General features: G+C 38.6%; 1 protein-coding gene and 1 long non-coding RNA gene across 3 annotated transcripts in view; one reads left to right on the top strand and one right to left on the bottom strand.

The window, feature by feature from the left end:
- Window positions 1-19,039, top strand: part of brinp2 (bone morphogenetic protein/retinoic acid inducible neural-specific 2) — a 192,411-nt gene that overhangs the window by 94,586 nt on the left and 78,786 nt on the right. For both annotated transcript variants that reach the window (XM_042427797.1, XM_042427798.1), the window contains 2 exons: window positions 2,528-2,718; window positions 6,557-6,738. In XM_042427797.1, coding sequence (XP_042283731.1) covers window positions 2,528-2,718; window positions 6,557-6,738 — 373 coding nt within the window. The remainder of the gene's footprint in view (window positions 1-2,527; window positions 2,719-6,556; window positions 6,739-19,039) is intronic.
- On the bottom strand, window positions 13,219-18,531 carry LOC121908098. Its single transcript, XR_006099173.1, has 3 exons — window positions 18,516-18,531; window positions 14,845-15,000; window positions 13,219-13,893 (listed from the first exon to the last, which is right to left on the bottom strand). It is a non-coding gene; the product is annotated as an uncharacterized LOC121908098 (long non-coding RNA).

The raw sequence follows: 19,039 nt of genomic DNA, 5'->3' as shown, positions 1-19,039 counted from the left end.
TCTTTTTTACTGAGTTTGCTTGCAGTCCTCACGCTTGGTTTCCCTGACTTGCCCCTGCTTTCATGAAAGAACAATGTGGCCAGAGTTAATGATAGCTTGTACAAAGTGCACAGTGACTGCGGCCAGGCTAGAGACATTAATTGGTGCATTATGTGAGAATGAACCTCCTAATGAAGCACTAGTTTGACCATATGCTCCCCGGAGCCATTCCTTCTGAGAAAAGCTTTGTCATGGTTTGTGCTAAATGGTTACAAATCTGAGCTTTCCTCTGAAGACATACATGCAACGCAGCAACTACAAACTAATTACAGCCCATTGCTGTCTTCACTGTGGAACCATCTGAATTACTGTATGCATATTTACTGTGCATTATTAAGGAGATTGGTCTATTGTATGTATCCTATGAACAGCACAATTACAGTATCATGTTGTCAGTAATCGTAAACTATTGACCGCAAAAGGCGCTGTAAGAGCAACCAGCAGGAAACTGAGACAATGATATAGTACTGTATATGTACCTCCCTCTGTGTATGTCCCTGTGTGAGTGTGTGTGTGTGAGAGAGGCAGTACTCATGGGAAAACAGGGTGTCACTGCTGGTATTTTGTTCAGGGAGAATGCATACATAATGTGCTAATATTCAACGCCTCTTGTTTTGCCAGCAAATTTATGCAGATGAGGTGGATCTGTACTTTTCTGCTAGTATTTGCATAATCTTCACATACCTTGGGGTTCTACTGTGGCAGGAAAGAAGTGATGAAATGATTATCGGCCACTTGAAATGGATGAATTTTCTACACTCTCACTTTGTCTCTGTCGTGTTCACTTGACCAGTTGAACTGAAATTAGGTCTTGGTGATTACCTGGCGTTTTGACAGGACAGCAAAGCAACTGTGTGGGACACGACTGACTCCATGTCTGTCAACCCCAAAGTCTCACATAGACTATGACAAGGAGACAGTTCACTAACAGATTCCAGGTTTTCTTATTGTCAACAAATTCCATGAAGACCAACAATGAATGCATCCTACTAAAATCTATTGTGTGTCTTTGTGTTTCCAAAATGTGATTTATCTTATTACTCAATAAATAAAATAAAAATCATATCAGTGAGCCACACGTTGCACTGTTGTATTAATCCAAATGCAGTATTTTCTCCTGTCTGAGGTTAACCCACTTTGTTAAAACTACAGTACTCAGCTGTTACTGAGCCTTTTTTAAAAATTTAAATTATATTTGTGATCTTTTTGTAAAAATCTCGTCTACTTCAGTAGGAACAAATGGACTTGAGAGTGATAGTAACACTCAATTCTTCACATTTGGAACTTTGTCACTTTTGCTTGAATTGCTGAATAATTTTAGGTATTACAGACTTAAAAAACATGAAAAAATCCTTCTTGATTTTGGTTGAACTGGTTATGACTTGGAGACATATGCAACTGGTGATTTGGGTATATGTTGCATATAAGTACATGTACAAGCCACACAGTTTTGGATCCTACGCTTTAAAGTTGTGTTTTTCTCTGTCTTTAAGCTCATCTTTCTCTAACCTTGATGTTAATTGACATGTCTGCAAGGATGTCCATCATTATCTGGATTGAACCCAAAAGATGATGTTTTAGTCAGTGCTGTCCACCACTAATGCATTTCTGTATTTATTATGTTGCATAATTAATCTGTATTCCACTGGCTAACTGAACCTGAACTGACTGTAATGCAGCATTATGATAATTATATGACATGGCAATGAACATTTTAAGGATACTAAATATTGATTAATTATATCACTAGCATCCAAAAGCAGTCCCAAAACAGTGTAACAGGTTGCCAAAAGCTCAGCGTAGTCAAACTTAATTTTGTCTGCAGTGAGTCTGGTTGCTTATTTGAAAGTCCCATATGTAACTTTTTAACATCAATTAATAATTACTACATGTATTTTTGAGGAACAAATGGACTTGTGGACTGATAGCAACACATTATTCTTCACATTTGGAACTTTGTTACCTAATCTTACACAGTAGAACCCCAAGGTATGTGAAGATTATGCAAATACTAGCAGAAAAGTACAGATCCACTTCATCTGCATAAATTTGCTGAAAAAACAAGAGGCGTTGAATATTAGCACATTATGTATGCATTCTCCCTGAACAAAATACCAGCAGCGACACACTGTTTTCCCATGAGTACTGCTTCTCTCACACACAGCCACAAGGTTGGATTTGTTGGAAAAAGTGTTGGATTGTTTTCCAGCACAAACAGAGTTAAAATAGTTGATTTAAGGAGGGTATAAGAGTAAAACAAAAGACCAAAGGAATATTGCCAGGAAGCACAAGAAGCATCATCAATATTCAGGGTTAATGGGAAATGTTGTCCAACAAAATCTATTCAGCTGTGATCAACACACCTTTAGCCTGTGGTATCTTTTCAGCCTCCTTTGTGTATGTAAGTGTATCTATGTATCATGTTAAACTCTTCTTGACAGAGTTAAACTGAATATGTATTCACCTTTTTATGTATTTATATTTGCAGGGAGTTCAGTCACTGGAAGGTGAACAGTCTGGCTACAGAGAAGAGAGATTTCCTCAAAGCTCCATTGCCCTTAGCGCCAGAGTTCCTACGCAACCTGCGGTTACTGGGGCGACGGCCAACCCTGCAGCAAATCAACGAAAACCTCATCAAGAAGTACGGAACCCACTTCCTAGTTTCTGCTACCCTGGGAGGTAAGGAACTGCATGTGACACAGTCACCTTTATTCTCGGGTTAGGAAGTGTCGGGACACACCAAAAATAGAGGAGCTGCTCATTTTAGGTCTCAGAGGATTTCACAGTAAAATCCACTGAGTTACAGCCTGTGTTAGAGTAGTGCTGTAGAAGTGTTGGATCTATTCACTCACCTGTTTTTGCAGGGCAAAACAGTCAAGTGAAAAGTAACAATTGCAATAACACCATACCTTGCACCTGCGGAATTCACCCAAGGTTGTTGTCCTTGGTAATTTTCTGCTCATCCTTCCCCCTGATGGACATTATGTGCAGCAAGAGCCTTTACAAAGCAGAAGGGAGATTAAATTGACCCGTTTCTTAGCATATGTCTCTCTTTATTGGATTTCTTTTTAGCCTCTATCTCCGAGGAGAGAAGTAACTCACAAAACAGAATCGCCAGCACTATCGATCGCATGAGTCTCACAAAACGAGACCGAGACCTGTGTTACATTCAGGGTGACAACCTCATGATGTTGATATACTGCTGATCCTGATCATCACATAGCAGCCCAGATATATGAGTACATTTTTACAGTTGGCGTTTTTTTTTTTTTTATATGGAGACTTGTAGAAAATTGATAGTGAGTATAAACACTTCCGAGCATCCATTTCATCAGAGTCGGAGGGAGATTTACGAGGCCAGGGTACTCATATCGGTCAAACTTTATAATATACAGCGATGTATAATGTATAAAATAGTAAGGGATACTTACTCACTTACAAGAGATATAATGGACTTTAAATTATGACAAAACACTATAATTTGATACCGATGTTACCCATACTTCTTCTTAAGACCTCCATGTTTCCAGACGTACACCACCCATTTAAATGCATACTGTTCACATAGACAGGAGTCCTGTTTTCTGACACACACGGTGTCTAACAATCTCTCCGGTATTTTAGTGACGTAATAGGTTTGCATCCACAGACGCCTCACTTTGCTGCCACTTATCACTGGATGCATGCACTGGAGCATCAGCGTGGGAGACGGAGCAGAGATGAATGCACTGGCAGACTGATAGTTAGACTCTATATGTAATTAACAGCCTCGACTAAATGCTCTGAGCCGGTCTGCATACTGATTAGACTGTGGCTGAGAAAAAACACTTTTTTTTGTTCTGTTTTTCTTTCTTTTCATGCCTGCTCTCCTTAGCTATTGTTATGTTAAGCTGTGAAGTACATTTTGCACAAATGTCTTAAATGTCAGCTGGGTCAAAGTGAAAAAAATCTGGGTCAAAAAAACACACTTACTGAAAAAATGTAAGGAATTAGTCAGTAATAAGTTAGTAATGGGGAAGCTATGATTTTATCTAAAGGCAAAAAGCAAAGAATCATGCTGTATTTATGATGTTTGATTTGACACTGGACATTTTTTTAGCCAGCCGCTCACTCAGCTTTTCTGAGTTATGTCACAAACTATCAAATACTCATAGATTGAAACAGCTAATGTTGTTCTTTCAGTCTTTTTATGGTTCTTTGAATTGCTTCAAAGCCTGGACCACTGTGATAATATCCATGAATTATGGTGCGCTTTGTTAAAGCCTAGCAATAAGTCACATTTTTGTCGATTTAGGCAAAGCATATGCTTAGCCAGGCTCTTTGGAGGTTGTAATTTTACTCGGTATCACACATATTAGTGCAAATTATAAAATGTCTCTTCAGCAAAACCTATTGGCAGCTGTAACTATAACAACAACAACAGCTAAACTCCTCCACATGAGGAGGGTTTTGAGGATTTGACTTACATTTCTTGCTTACCACATGTTAGCTAACTAATATTGACATTTCCACCAGGTAAAAACTAACTCTGGTGAGGTTGTGCCAAATTTATCTGGCTAGAAGTAAAAGCTTCACATTTTAAGATACTTCTCTGTGTTTAATTCCTGTTTAAACTGAAAAACAGATTTTGTAGTGAATGCGACACTATGGCAAGCTGATATTTGCTATGTTTCATCAACAATATTAGCTTGTAAATTTATATGGTATTACACTGCCAATGCAACGTCTTTTAATCTTTACACGACCAACTCTGTAATCACATGCTAAACATCTTGACTATGTGAACCCTTGCAAGTTGTTTGTCATCTCTACCATCCATCCTATATGACATGAACGCATTTTAGTTTATTACATTCAAACTGAAACATTTCAATTATGATTATATACCTATAACAGCTGGTCATACGAGTGAACATTTTTAAAGCTAAATGTCACATTATCTAAAATCTAAAAATGTTATGGCTTCTATAATAAATCTTTCATTATTGTAAACATGGTGTTAAGTTTGCTTAGTTATACTAATACATTTTTGATTGGGCTACTTTTTGTCAGTCCCATATATCAACACTGGTTAGCTTACGTGTCCAACGAATAGCCTGTGTTAACTCTGCATGAGATTTGAAACCAAACCAAGAGTGCATATTGGGTAGTATAGCAGGGAGTTTGGAACATTTATACAGAGCTGGACCAGTTCTGCCCGTGTAGGAAGCTTGGAACTTCAATTTTGTTATTTTCAGCCCATAAAATATTACTGACTGAAACTTTAAGCCAATATCTTTTAAAACTATATACATTTTGATTTTCCAACACACAAAAAAGAGAAATAACATACTGGTAAGACTCTTCTCCTTATTATAAATTGTGAGTAGCTGCAACTATGTTATGAAACGACCATTAGACAAGAAAAAAAACCCCTTCTGTCATCTTGTCATGGCTTTAGTGCAAATGGCTCTGTGATTGTCTGATGAAGGAATGCAAAGCAAAAGCAAGCGATACATTATTTGCTTCACAGCAGATAAACCACAAAACCACAGTGAGACAGTGGGAAGGCCTGCCAAAGAAATGTCAAATGCAAAAGCAGAATGCCACTTTAGTTCTTCTAAGGATAACATCAGCCTGTTGCTCTGGCATGGTGAAATGTTGCGCTTCGGTGCTTTTTCTCTCCATAACCACACTGCAGACAGAATTACAGCTTAATGCCACTACCTAAAAAGACAAATCCCTCCGAATTAAATGATTCTAGACTGGTGGCTTTATCTTCAGTAGTCATGAAATGTTTTGAGGGAATTGTTTTATCTCACTTAAAGTCTGAAACCAGTGGTCACATGGATGCTTTACAATTTGCAGACAAAGCAAAGAGGGTGTGGAGGATGCAACAGTAACACTTCTGAACAAAACTTACAAACACCTGGAAACCCCATCATCTTATACTATTTGCTGATTTCTCATCTACTTTTAATACTGTCCAGGCAGATCTCTTGACAGGTCATCTGTACAAAACAAGAACAAACCGGACTGTTAAACTGGGTGGCAAGATAACTGGGGAACCAATATGCAGTATTACTTACATGGCAGACCAGTACACCATGAATTTAGCTCACAAGATCAGAGCAGACTCACTGTCTGAATATGGGTGAAGATATAACATGCCCAGGATGCAGACTAAAAGAGGCATCACATCCTTTGTCCCACGCAGCATTCAGCTGTTTAACAAGCTTTGATCACATAGTCTGAATTTGGCACTTCCTTGAACTTGATGTCTTTTATCAAATTCCCCAAATTGTGCTTTTTATGATGTTTTTATGATGCTTATATTTTCTGTTATATTATGCGCTGTCATGTATGGTTGTTGATGTTTTTTTGATGTTCTTTTGTGCTCCTTGTGCAGAACAAACTCCCCTTGAGGCCTTGAAGGTTTCATTCATTCTCCATAAAAAAAGGTTCATTGAAGCGCAAAAAAACTGAGATTCTCTGACTGAAAAACTGAACATTGATTAAGCGATTGATTGGTCCACAGGGGAGGAGTCTTTGACCATTTTCCTGGACAAGCAGAAGCTGAACAAGAAGTCAGAAGGCAACAGCAACAGCTCTGTGGTGTCTCTGGAGCTGCTCCATCAGTTGGCAGCTTCATACTTTACAGATCGAGAAAGCACCCTAAGGCGACTGCACCATCTCCAGATCGCCACTTCTGCTATTAAGGTACTGTACTCACAGCACTCATCTACACAGCCAATGACTAAACCCACTTACAGTTATGTCTAGATGCATATTCTTTCATTTCAATCTATGGTGGGAAATGTCTTCCAGCATCCATCTGTGCAGCACCCATGTGTGGAATATTTTGTAGTTCTCCTGGTAGACAAACAACCACCCATCAATGTAGACACAAACATTAACGGTCCTATAAAACTGTCCCTTTGGGATATATTACTTGATGCTGCACCTTTAACAAATAGCTCCACTTGCTCTCAACGTATGCACACAAAATCTTTTTTAAAGATTATTTTCAGGGTGCATCATTGCTCAAAAGCTGGCAAGAGATGCAAGAGAGCACTTGAGGACATGGCATTTTTTTTAAAATGGCAGGATTAAAAGCACAGAGTATGAACTGTAGCCCACAGAGGCACTAAAGCATAGCAAATGTCAGGTTTCTTTAAAGTCCTATTGGGAAAAGTCTATTTATGCATACTGTATTCTACTGTATACCATCTGGACTGGGTTATGAGCTGTGTGAGTGCACCTGTATCACGCCTGGCAATTGAAAAGCCCAGTTATGTTTGATTCAGGTACAAAGTGGCCCTTCTTTTAGGATTTTAAGTGGCTTTACACATTTTTACAGCACATAAGCCAGTCTTTTGCTGCATTTTATTTACCTGCACAATCAGCACTCGAATTGCCTCGATGTGGTGAATCATCATTTACCCCAAATCTACCAGCAGGCTTTTACCAGCTCTTTTCATCGTTAATTGCAAAGAGGCACCATTTTGTTGAAAATCCACTCAAACAACAGAAAAAGAAATCCTATTATCTCTCCTTTTTTTCCCCCCTCGACGACTGGAAGCAAAGAATAACCAAGCGATACATTTTTCACATAGGAGCGGATCTGTTATCTTTCATGCGATGACAGCAGGTGTGTGGGTGTATGGACCGCGCTTTCATGCTTCAACTTAAATATAAATCTGATTCAAATGAATCATTTCTAAGAGTCAACTTTATGTGTAACTTGAATGAGGCAGCTCATTTCCAAGCACTGTCGCTGAAAATGCAGAATGTTGCATGCTCACAGTGTGCAGAAAAAGGCACAAGGTAAAAAAAAAAAAAAGGTCTGAGATATGCTCTCAGATCTTTTTTTTTTCCCCCCAAGAGTCACTTTAAAAGGGACACTGAAGCACTTGATTGCTTGAAAGCCTTGAATGGTTGCACAAGAGAAACGGAGAACACAAAGACCTCCTGGACTCAACCCAGTTAGCTTTTAACCTAGAGAGAAAAGTCTGATTATTATGAGAACATGAAATTGAATTTTAATGATAAAGTTTGTTGGATACTTTCATGACATATTGACTACTGGGAATCTGAGTGAAAACATCATTTATACAAACTTTACTGCAGTGCAGGCTGTAATCCACAGTCCAAAAAGAAAAAAAATGGAAAATAAAAATAATAGTTTTCATATTTAAGGTTATCACTACAAACCAGCACTTTAATATGTAAGAAAAAAAATGACAAATACAAATTGTCTTGCTTACTGAAGTATGAATGCTGCATCGCACTCACACAGCCATTACAATAAGACCACATTCTCACATTCTCAGCTAAGCCTGAATTAATGATGAGCTGAAATTCTGCTCAATTTGATACATTTGTGTCTGTGGGGAGAGGCTAATGAGTGACTGCTGCACTAAAACAATCAGTTATCTTTTGCGTCAGCCACAAAGAAGTCAACAATAGCAGATAAATAAGTAAGTGGCGATCATTAAGATCTGTTTCCCACATCAGTTGGCCTGTTTTCAATTCATGAAGTGATATTATGTGAAAAACACTTTGTGCAAATGCATTTATGTCATTCCTATTTAATGACGAGTCTTAATTCAAAATATTGACAGTATGTTTTCATATTTCAACCTGAATGGAGCTTTGCTGGACACAACTGTGCACAATTAATGGAATTTCAGCAGCATTTAGACGTTTAATAATATTTGATATGATGAGTCATCCAAAGCAGTTAAGAATGAGGTTATCCTTGATGTATAGTAAATGCTGTTTCTTTAGCGTTTTTGAAGTGATTGGACTTAAATGTAAAGGTATGTGATTATAATATAAATACAGTTAAGTTAAAGGTGAATCATTATGAGGTTCCAAGTTTGATGCAGAGTAATGAATTAGGCTGGAATCCAACCAGGCAAATTAGGTAACCCTGCACCCCGCACCCCCAAGGGCCCCAAAAAGCCACAGGTTGACTGTTTGTCAAATAATTGTGCATAATTTAATTAGAATAATTACACATTTTTTTAAGAAGTCGCACCACATAAGTAGTATATCAATCAAGATGGGTCTGACATGACCTAATCTTCTGGCTCCGTGTCAAATCTAGTTTTGTAACTTAATAACAGGTGAAAATCTTGTTTTTTAAATGCTGCAGTGATGTAGGAGTGTACTCCAGGGGTCTGTCAGTGCACAGTGACATCACTGTTGGGTGTGTTTACAAATGCAACAGACCACACTTGTGACCACACCCATCAGCTGACGTGACCACAGGTTCTCTGCAATTACTTTGCAATAAATTGATTAATTGCAAATTTGTTTGGCAATATGCACCACTAAAGCAAAATTAAAAGGGCCCTCAGGTGGCTCCCGTATTTTTACACTATCTTGAAAATGTCATTTTAATACCTTTAACATTTCAGTTGATGTTATACTCACATGGCACATATGCATCAACAAATTTTAGTTACATCAAATAATCACAAATTAACTGACAGGGTATTCCAGCTTAGAAATACTTGTTTTGTTGATTGGTTTCTGGGAGCGTTATCCCAGGACCCCTACAGGTTAATCAGGGTATAATGATGATTCACTCAGCAGACACCGCTGGCTTGTAAAAATACTAATTAAAAATAGTACTTCTGTAACTTTGCTTTCACTAAAACTTCAGGACATTATATGGCAAAATCCCCACTCTTGTGTGCTCCTGTCAGGCAGTGGAGAAAATGGACATAAAAGTGAATAAATGCTCTAAATTGCATGATGGGAATTTTCTACAATAGCCACTTTACTTTTCCTAGACTCCAACTATAGAGTCTGAGTAACACCAGCTGTCAACAGCAAGGACACACCAATGACTCCTCCAAACTCTTTTAAAGAGTAGAAAGTCCTCCTATCCGCCCACCTCAGACATTTCCAGCAGTTTTTTGACGGGTAAAGCTTTAGTAAAAGTAAAAGTAAAATGGGTAGAGAAAGATGCAACAGCATCACATAAGGCAGGGAACCAGCGCTGCCCCAGAGGTATCGTATACCAACCAAGAAAGGAACAGAGTTATCACAGCCTGTACTCAAGAGACTCACTCTGAAAGTTAGAAATCAACCTAAATTACAATTCAAATGCTGCAGCTGTCAAGTGAAAACATTTTATCTTAACACAGTCTGAAATGAAGAAAAGTTTGTTTGAGTTCCGTTTCCACTAGGGCTTAAGACTTGTCCAAAAGGGGGGGGGAAATGTAAACCTGATAATTACATGATTATTGACAGCTTTCTGTAACTTTAGAGTCCTTCTCCAAATTTATCAAATGTTGATTTATGCATGAAATAACCTTAATTTATTAGTAGTTTTGTATTTTTACAAAAGTTTTAGTTTTGTGCAGTTATAATTAAGTAACTGTGTCTGCAAAATAATTTTCCCCCTCAATAGTCGTCTATGGCAGTATTTCCCTGCCAGGGGTGTTTGTCACCCAGAGGGTATTTCTGCAGTTACCAGAGGATACATGGGAAGACTCTGGAGTAGCTGTACTAATTTGAAATAAATAAGATTACAAATGTGTGTGAGGCTAATCTTTAGTGTATTTATTCCCACAATAACAAATAAATTACCAGCTGCAAAAGGCCGATTGCACAGAACATGCCGCTCACTAACCTGGGTCAGTTGTAACACCACGTACATATCCAGAGTACAGGACAGCTAGTTAGCAAGAGCACAAAAGTCAAAATAGAAAGCCAAATGTGATGGATAAGTGGTTGAAACATCCTGCTTTTACCACTACAAGTGCCAGTACAAATGCACTTTACCAGAAAGACACCAAACCTATCTACCCTCATTTCCTGTGCATGTCATGCACTATAAATAATAATATGCACAACATGACCCTTGAGTTAAACTGTAAGTGTAAAAAGCTTTAACAATCCTGTCAAATCTTTTATTCCATTATTTGGATCCAGGTCGCATTGGTAGCAGGCTTAACCAGCCACAACCTCCAGCTCCTCCTGGGGGATAACAAGGCCTTTCCAGGCCACATGGAATTTACAGTGTAATCCCTCTAGTGAGTTCTAGGCCTACCCCACAGTCTCCTCCTGGTTTGACGTGTCTGAAAAACCTCCAGAGTGAGGTGTCCTTGAGGCATCCTGACCAGATGACTGAAACATCCCGTCTGACTCTGTTCAAACTATGATACTAAGCTGTTATATAGTGCTATAAAGTGTTGTGTCAGTGATGTTGTTTTTGCTACAAATGTTTGTTAAAAATCTTGATTTCTTATTGTAAATACAAAATGAATAGTGAATTTATTCTCATTAGATTTTTGGAATACCTAGCTGCATAGATTTGCATATTAATGATATAATGTAATAAAACTAATTACATTATATCATTTAACTATTATTGGCTCTAAGGATCTCTGACAGCGAGAACTAATAATTACCAAGGAAAGTTTGGTCTAATTTTTTAGCATACAGTATTTAAAGGAAGAACCCTAACAGGAAGTAAATATTCCTAGAGGTTTGTTAGGATATATTTATTGATACATAGTGACCCCTTATTTTTTAATTTTGTCCCTGCAGTTTATTATTTTTTTCTGGTTGCTAATTCTATTTGCCCAGATTTATTTTATTTTGTTTTGTTCTGCTCCTGTGTTTCAATGTATTGTGTGTATATATTGAAAAAAAGTGAATACACATTTAAATTACTAGAAAGAAACTACCAATAACTTTTAGATGAGTTCTTGTCAGAAATATGCAGCATATGTGCATCAGTTTGTTTCCATCCACGCAGTAAATTTAATATCACCTCCAAATGTGAAAAAAACAACTAAAAAATGAACATCTGAACATGATTACCTGTCCATGGTGACAGGAATAGAACAGCTTTTCTGCTTGAAGACTTGCAGTCAGGTAGATCTGTGTTCTTTAGCAATCGCAGAGATTTTGCACACCCGCCTACACACACACGCAGATACACATGCGCTTACAAGTGTGCACACAACAAGCAACACAGTAACTCCCACTTAGAGAAGAGCATTCTTTAAATGTTTCTGCTAAATGAGGATCTCTGGTATGCAAGCCACCTGCCACGCTGTGTTCTGCCAGATCAACTCGTCACCGAGAAGGAAGCCACACTGAGTGGGATGTACTTGACCTGTGTCCATGTACGCCTCTGGGCTCTGTGTCGCTGTAGCGCAGAGTAGGAGGTGGGAGTGAAATACATTATCTTTATCTGCAGCAATAAAGTAGAGGAAGCTCAGTAACAGATTCGGTTTAGACCATATCGTTCTGGAGCCTTCACCTTCTGTAACATCTGTGTGACTTCTGCCGTTTGGAAATGAGAGAGGAACTGGCTCTCTTTGACGCTAAGGGAGGCAGAGTATTTTTACCACAGCGCTGCTGTTGTCGAGAGTTAAAATCAACAGGGAAACTGCAGAGAGACAGTTTACACCTCCATAAAACCTAAACATGTTCTATTAAACACCTTTATTGACCACTATACAGTTATGAAAATAAAGGTTTTATACTCTTGAAAAACAACTGCATAGGAAATCATAACACTTTTTTATGATTTTAATCTGCTATAATCCATCCTTGTGGTGTCAAAATATTACTTTATGTCATATCATCCCAAAAGCCTTTGACTGAACACTAACTTAAACCTCAACACAGTCACTGTAAATGCTTTTATTACTAGACGTGTTTTACGTGTTTACATTATCATGCTTTCATGTGTTTAATGTGTTTAGTTGTTTTAATTTCTATGTGTCTACATAGTTTTAATATTCATTTTTACATGTTTTTAATCTATTTTAATTGGATTGTTTTATAATTTTATCATCCTCACATCGGTGTTTTTATTTAACAACTGTAATTGTTCTTCGACAATGTTCTTTTTTAATTTTCTGTAAAGCACACAATTGGCTTGGTATGAAATAGGCTATATAAATAAAGTTGCCTTGCCTTCTGGGTTGTTCATCTAGCAGTTTACAGGGTGACTCATATTGTAACATTCAGTGTGTGGTTCATTTTTCTGAAAGGATCATTCTGACGTTCTATGTTTTTATTATTGTCAACAAATCCCAAGCAATTTATTTGCTGTCCCTCGATACTTACCAACTTCCTTATCCTGTGTGTGGCTTCAAGTTCATTCATTCTTAATGTAGACAAACACATCACAAATATATATATATACTATATTTTATTACTTGCTGCTGTTGGTCTTTTCATTGGATTTGTTGACATTAAGAAACTATAGAATATCACCAGCCTGTATTCCATCACACCACTTGTTACATTACTTGTTCTCATTATGCCCATAAACCTATCGGGGGGCCAGTTGTAAACTATTGTTGGGCCCCTATAGAAACCCACCAAGCATCGCACATAGTGCATTGTGTACTGAAGGTACTCCGTCATCTCCAAGCTCCCATGAACAGCACACACAGCAGACTTCACATGGCAGACACCCAGACAGCAAACAGCACACCTGTCCTGTCATGCAACCTTGCCCCACTTTTTATGTATGCCAATAAGTTAGTGGTAGACCTGATTCAGGAATATTGCACATGTAAACACAATATACACTAAAATAATTAAGATCTTAAAGGGGATGTGTCATGCTTTTTTGGTTATGTGTGACGTCTATGTTAAAGTTCCAAAACCTGAGGTGAACATACAGGAGGTAAATGTTACATGGCGTGCCTGAAATGGACCATCTCCAGAGTTGAGTCAACGCGTGCCCAACAAGCAGGTTGCAGTGACGTCTCGCTGACAGGGCTGACCGGGCTGACCGGGGCCAACCTGGGATGACCCCCATTCTCTCCCTCAAATAAGGGCGTGTTGTGAGTGTTAAGCTGTCAGGGACCAGAGACAGAGCAGACAGGACTGCAGGGAACAAGAGAAACAGCGTCAGAACAGGATACAGACAGCACCAAAAGCCCTCAGGATAAATGTAGGCAAAAGTGGCTTGAAGCCTAGACTGACTGGTGTAGAGGCTGGGTGTGGGATCAAACATGTATGGATGCATTCGAGAAGTTTATATTTTGAGTAAAGAATGAGAAAAAGAAGTGAAATCCTGTTTCAGACAGAGGCTGAGCTGAGGAGTTGCAAAGATATTCCAGCAGTGCCCCAGATTATAAACATAGACCTGGAAATATGCATAATATGCCCTCTTTAATTTAAGATTAGATGTAGGATCCCTCTACAAAAGCTCAACACAAAAATAGTTATAAGGCAAGACCCACCTTGATTGATATGTCACTTAGTGGCACAAACTCCCTAACAAATCTGCAGTTAATCAAATTACCAAAAAGCAATTGACATGCAGTGAAGCTGGTGGATTTGGGGTTTTGGGACCCTGGATCAGTCCCCCACTTTGCTCGCTTGGTTATCTAGACTTGCCCATAAATAACTGTTTCCTTTGCTGGGGCTTCAGAAGCTGTTGTATTGTATTTATTGGGACCATGTAAAGTGTTAAACATAGATTTGATGTACTGCACCAGAGTTAGCTTATAGCTCATTCAAATCTAATTTTCAGCACAAGGTAAAAGCAGGACAGTGCAAACTTTTGAGACATACTACACCAATAAAGAGGTAAATTAGCATAAGAATGATGGTCTGTACCAATTAGTTTGAACAGTAATTGTATTGTGACCTCTGAAACAGGAGCAGAAATGTATTAGTCAGAGAAATAATAAAAGAGATTACATTTGCTGAAATGTGTATGTCAGGTTTTTAGGAATCATTAGAAAGCATACACAGCACCCATGTTTGAATAATGCACATTGTTGAATAAACAGTAAAATCAAAGTGGTCCAGGTTGAATAATCCGCTCACTGAAGGGCTCTTGGGAGTTTTTAACAAAGGTAAAACCGGGGGTGGCAACTCTCTGGTGGATTATCATTGAAGTTCCTCACAGGAGATACAAACAAGCCCAGTGTGTATCCATTGTAACAAAGCTGAAATTTATCGGATCTGACTCATTTGTGGATTCTAGAACAAACAGGGAGAAAAAAATGGGAGAAAGTTCAGTACATGGGGATATAAAATCACAATTTCTATTTGAGAACAGTGATTGTGGTCAGCTTGAACTCATGTCTGTTACAATAGAATCCACGGGTGACAAGTTTTAATGGTGGGGGAAAAATACCAAAACATCCAAAAAGCTCTTAAACCACTCCTGCAGCCAGCATGATTTAAGACCCAAACTCATTACAAGCAATAATTGACACGTATCATTTGATGCTGCTATGGCGCACTGCAGGCATCAGATTTGAAATGCCAACACAGATTTGTCCTTTTTGTTGTTTGTATTAACTGCTGCTTCAGTTGGATGAAATGAATGAATGAAAAGGAGAAATACAGAGGAGGAAAATTCAACTAAGAGCATCTGTTTCCACAGTAAAACATCTGTTGAGTGTTTGATGGTTATTTATTTGTGCTTTAGAACGTAACTGCTGTGAAACAATCAGAAAATAATGTTTTGTGCTTGCTCGCCGATGCTCAGCTGGCTTGAGCTATTTCGGCTGCAAAGAAAACAGCTTTGGTCGCTGGGTCCTCATCTGACGCTCCAAAATCGAAAAAGGGTCGGAGTTGGTGCGTCAAGGCGGTTTGACACGCCTCATAACGCTTTTGTTGCATGTTCATTTAAAACAACAGGTGTACTTCAAAATAAGTGCATCAGATGCTTTCAGTGCATTTGGGTCTTTACTTCAGACATTTAATGGCAGTCATTCTGTCTTTGTGCTTCTCTGTTTAGTGATCAGGGGTCTCATTTGTTTTGTGCGTATGCAACAGTTATAAATGAGACTCCTGAACTTTCCCCAGAAACTCCACTGGTGGTGTTTTCTGTAGCAAAACTAAGCAGACACTCAGCAGGAAACAATAACCCACCTGAACTCTGTCTATGCAGCAGGTGAACTTCTGCACAATTTTGAACATAACTATTATAAGCTAAGTTACTGTGACCATGTGCATTCCTTTAAATCTTTTTACATGTCTCCTTAGAAGCCGAGACTCCCACAGTATGGCACAAGAATTTAAAAAAAAGCATATATTCACAGTGCTACATGGTCTATGCACTTTAAAGGTTAAGCAAAGATTTAAATATCAAGATTTTTCTCAATGCTTGATGCAAAAGTGCATAAGGACAGTCCCACCACGCTCCCGTAGCCTGCTCATTAAGACGCATGCTGCATAACCTCAACGTCCGCAGTTCAAATCCAGCAGCAGAAAAAAAGAATACAGCTCAATTACAATTCAAAACTCAGCTGCACGTGCATTGACTAGGACCAGAAAGAACTCACACATTACACCAATTTTAAAGTCTCTGCACTGGGTACCTGTTTGCTTTAGAATTTTTAGAGAGATCCTTTTGTTGGTTTATAATGGTCTTGGTCCTACCTATTTATCAGATTTGCTTTTAGCCTATGAACCCTCTAGATCCCTCAGGTCTTCTGGTAATGGCCTTATAATTAGCCCTGAAATCAGAACAAAAACCCACAGTGAGGCATCCTTTTATTACTACGGTCCTCATCTCTGGAACAGCCTTCCTGAAGACCTGAAGGCTGCAGAGAATGTTGATATTTTCAAAAGCAGACTCAAGACCTGCTATTTTAGTCTGGCTTTTAATTGAAATTTATTGATTTTATATTTTAGTCTGTTTTACTTCTTGGTATATCTTGTTATTTTATTTGATTGTATTATTATTCATATTCTTTTGTTTTTGTTTTCTATTATTAACTTATTTTGCTATTTTGAGTTTTTATCCATTTCTAATCCTGCCTCTGCTGTTTCCTCATCACAAGTTGATGAGATTTATGACAATGTTTCCTCAGTTCCTGTTTTTATTGTGTGCTGTCATTATTGAGAGCTTTATTAATTACACAGTCATTTATCGCTTTGTGTGTGGATGGGGGGGGGGGGGGGGGGGTTATTGTTTTATTGTGTGAAGCACTTTGTGTTACATTTTGTTTGTATGACAAGTGCTATGCAAATAAAGTCTGATTGATTGATTCATTCATTAATTAATTGATAGATAATCATTCCTCCTGTTCTGTTCATACTAGCTACTAGAAGATCCCTTCATAATGCACTTACAATGTAAGTGATGGGGGACAAAATCCGCAGTCCTCCGTCTGTGCAAAAATGTATTTAAAAGTTAATCTGAAGGAAACTCTGAAGCATTTTTTCACAAAATGACTGTGTGGACACACTGTGGATTTTGGCTCCCTTCACTTACACTGAAAGTGCATTTGAAGGGGATCTTTTAATAGCCAGTATGACCAGGAGGAGTGATTACAGCGAGGAAAACCTCTTTCACTGTTCAGGAGCTTCACTGCTAAAAGCTACTGATTCGGTCAGGGATGACTTGATATAGAGAGTTCAGCTTGAAGATTTAGTGTGTAAGATGTATTCATACATATATTGAACACCTCTATACTGTTTGTGAAGTCTATATTATTCACCCAAACAGCCAATGTCCCCACTGTGCAGATGTAAACAGCTAGCAACATACTGTACACTGTGTTTATGTGATGTTTTTCTCCAGGCAGATAGCTCTCCTTTTCTTCTTATCGCTGTATGTTTATCAGTGATACAGCTTTAGGATAATTGGGATTTTTTTCCCTCAAGCTGAATTTTTTTTTTTATCTCACACAGATGAATTCTTGCCTCAGTTTGCAACAGCAAAACGAATGTGCTTCTGTTAGCATCCACTCATTCCTTTGCAGTGATCTTATATTCCGTAGAGCCTATAAATTCACTGTCAGTGTGAACACTTTAACAGAACTGATTTTGTTGCACAGTCAATACAGATACATGAATGATATTCAACAGTTGAGTCTATTCTGTTAATAAAGCAGATTATCTGTGACCACATCTGTGGCTTAAACAACAAGCCAAAACGTCCCTTTTCCCCCTCACTAATCTCCCTTTGCTTCTCGCCTTTATCTCTTGCTAATCTTTAACTACATCTCAGCGGTCTGTTTTTTTTTTTTTTAAGATATTTGAGGGATGTTTGAGATATATATCTTCTGTAGCGCCTTGAAGGGTAACTTCCATTTTTTTTTTGATAATAGATGCAATCTTAAGGCAAGGCAGAGTGTGAAGTTGTGAGGGACAAGGCTGTTTTAAGATGAACAGACTGCTTCATTTGCCAAATAGTGTGATTTAGCTGGAGAATGGCTTTGCCAGGGGCCATATCCATCTTCCTATGCTAATTATCCTATCTCGATTGCTCAGTCCGTTAAATTAACTGTTGCTATTATCCTTGTTCATTCTTTCTTATTGTTATTTTCCTTCTCTTGCCTTTTTTTTCTTTATTCCTTGCGTTCTCTCTGTCTCATCCTTGATTTTTGAGCATTTCTGTTTCTCCCACGTTTCTTCCCTAGCTTTGCATCTTTTGTCTTTTACCCTACTCTTGTCACAGGTGGCAAATGCAGACTATAGAGGCAGGCAGGGACAGTTCAGTGAGTTTATTGTCAAAAGTGAAGATACAAAAAGCTCACTGGCAAGTCCAAACAGTCCAAACAGCAGTAGTGTTAAATCTGCAGAGTTGCAGGGATGAGATATGGAAAAGTCCAGACAGGCAGGCAAGCAGGTGCAGATATGTTACAGGTCCAGGTAACTGAAAACAGCAGCTCGAAAGGACTGACAAAAATCAACATGGTAACAACAACGATCTGATGAGGGAACAAAGGATGTGGAACAGTATATGAAGTAAGTGGCTGACGAAGGAATGAGTTGCAGATGAGGAGTAGGCCGAGTAACTGCAGGACTGATGAGAAGTGGGAACAGGTGTGTAGATGGGGATAGGAGGGAACGTCAGAGGGAATCTGGTGGAGTTGGAACAAAGTACATGGCCTGGGAGAAATGAGCAGGGGCTGTAGACAGAGACGGAGAGCAAGGCAGAGGGCTGGGGATGAGGGAGTGTGGCTGCAGAGGACTGAGGAGCAGATTTTGCCAACTCTTCCCTTCCCGCCTGCTCTTTTTCTTTCCTCAATTAGCAGCCCTACACCAGAGCATCTTACAC

The sequence above is a fragment of the Thunnus maccoyii genome, chromosome 12 (assembly GCF_910596095.1).
Source record: "Thunnus maccoyii chromosome 12, fThuMac1.1, whole genome shotgun sequence".
NCBI lineage: Eukaryota > Metazoa > Chordata > Actinopteri > Scombriformes > Scombridae > Thunnus > Thunnus maccoyii.
The sequence above is the reverse complement of the archived record's forward strand: the minus strand, read 5'-3'. Positions and strand labels throughout refer to the sequence as shown.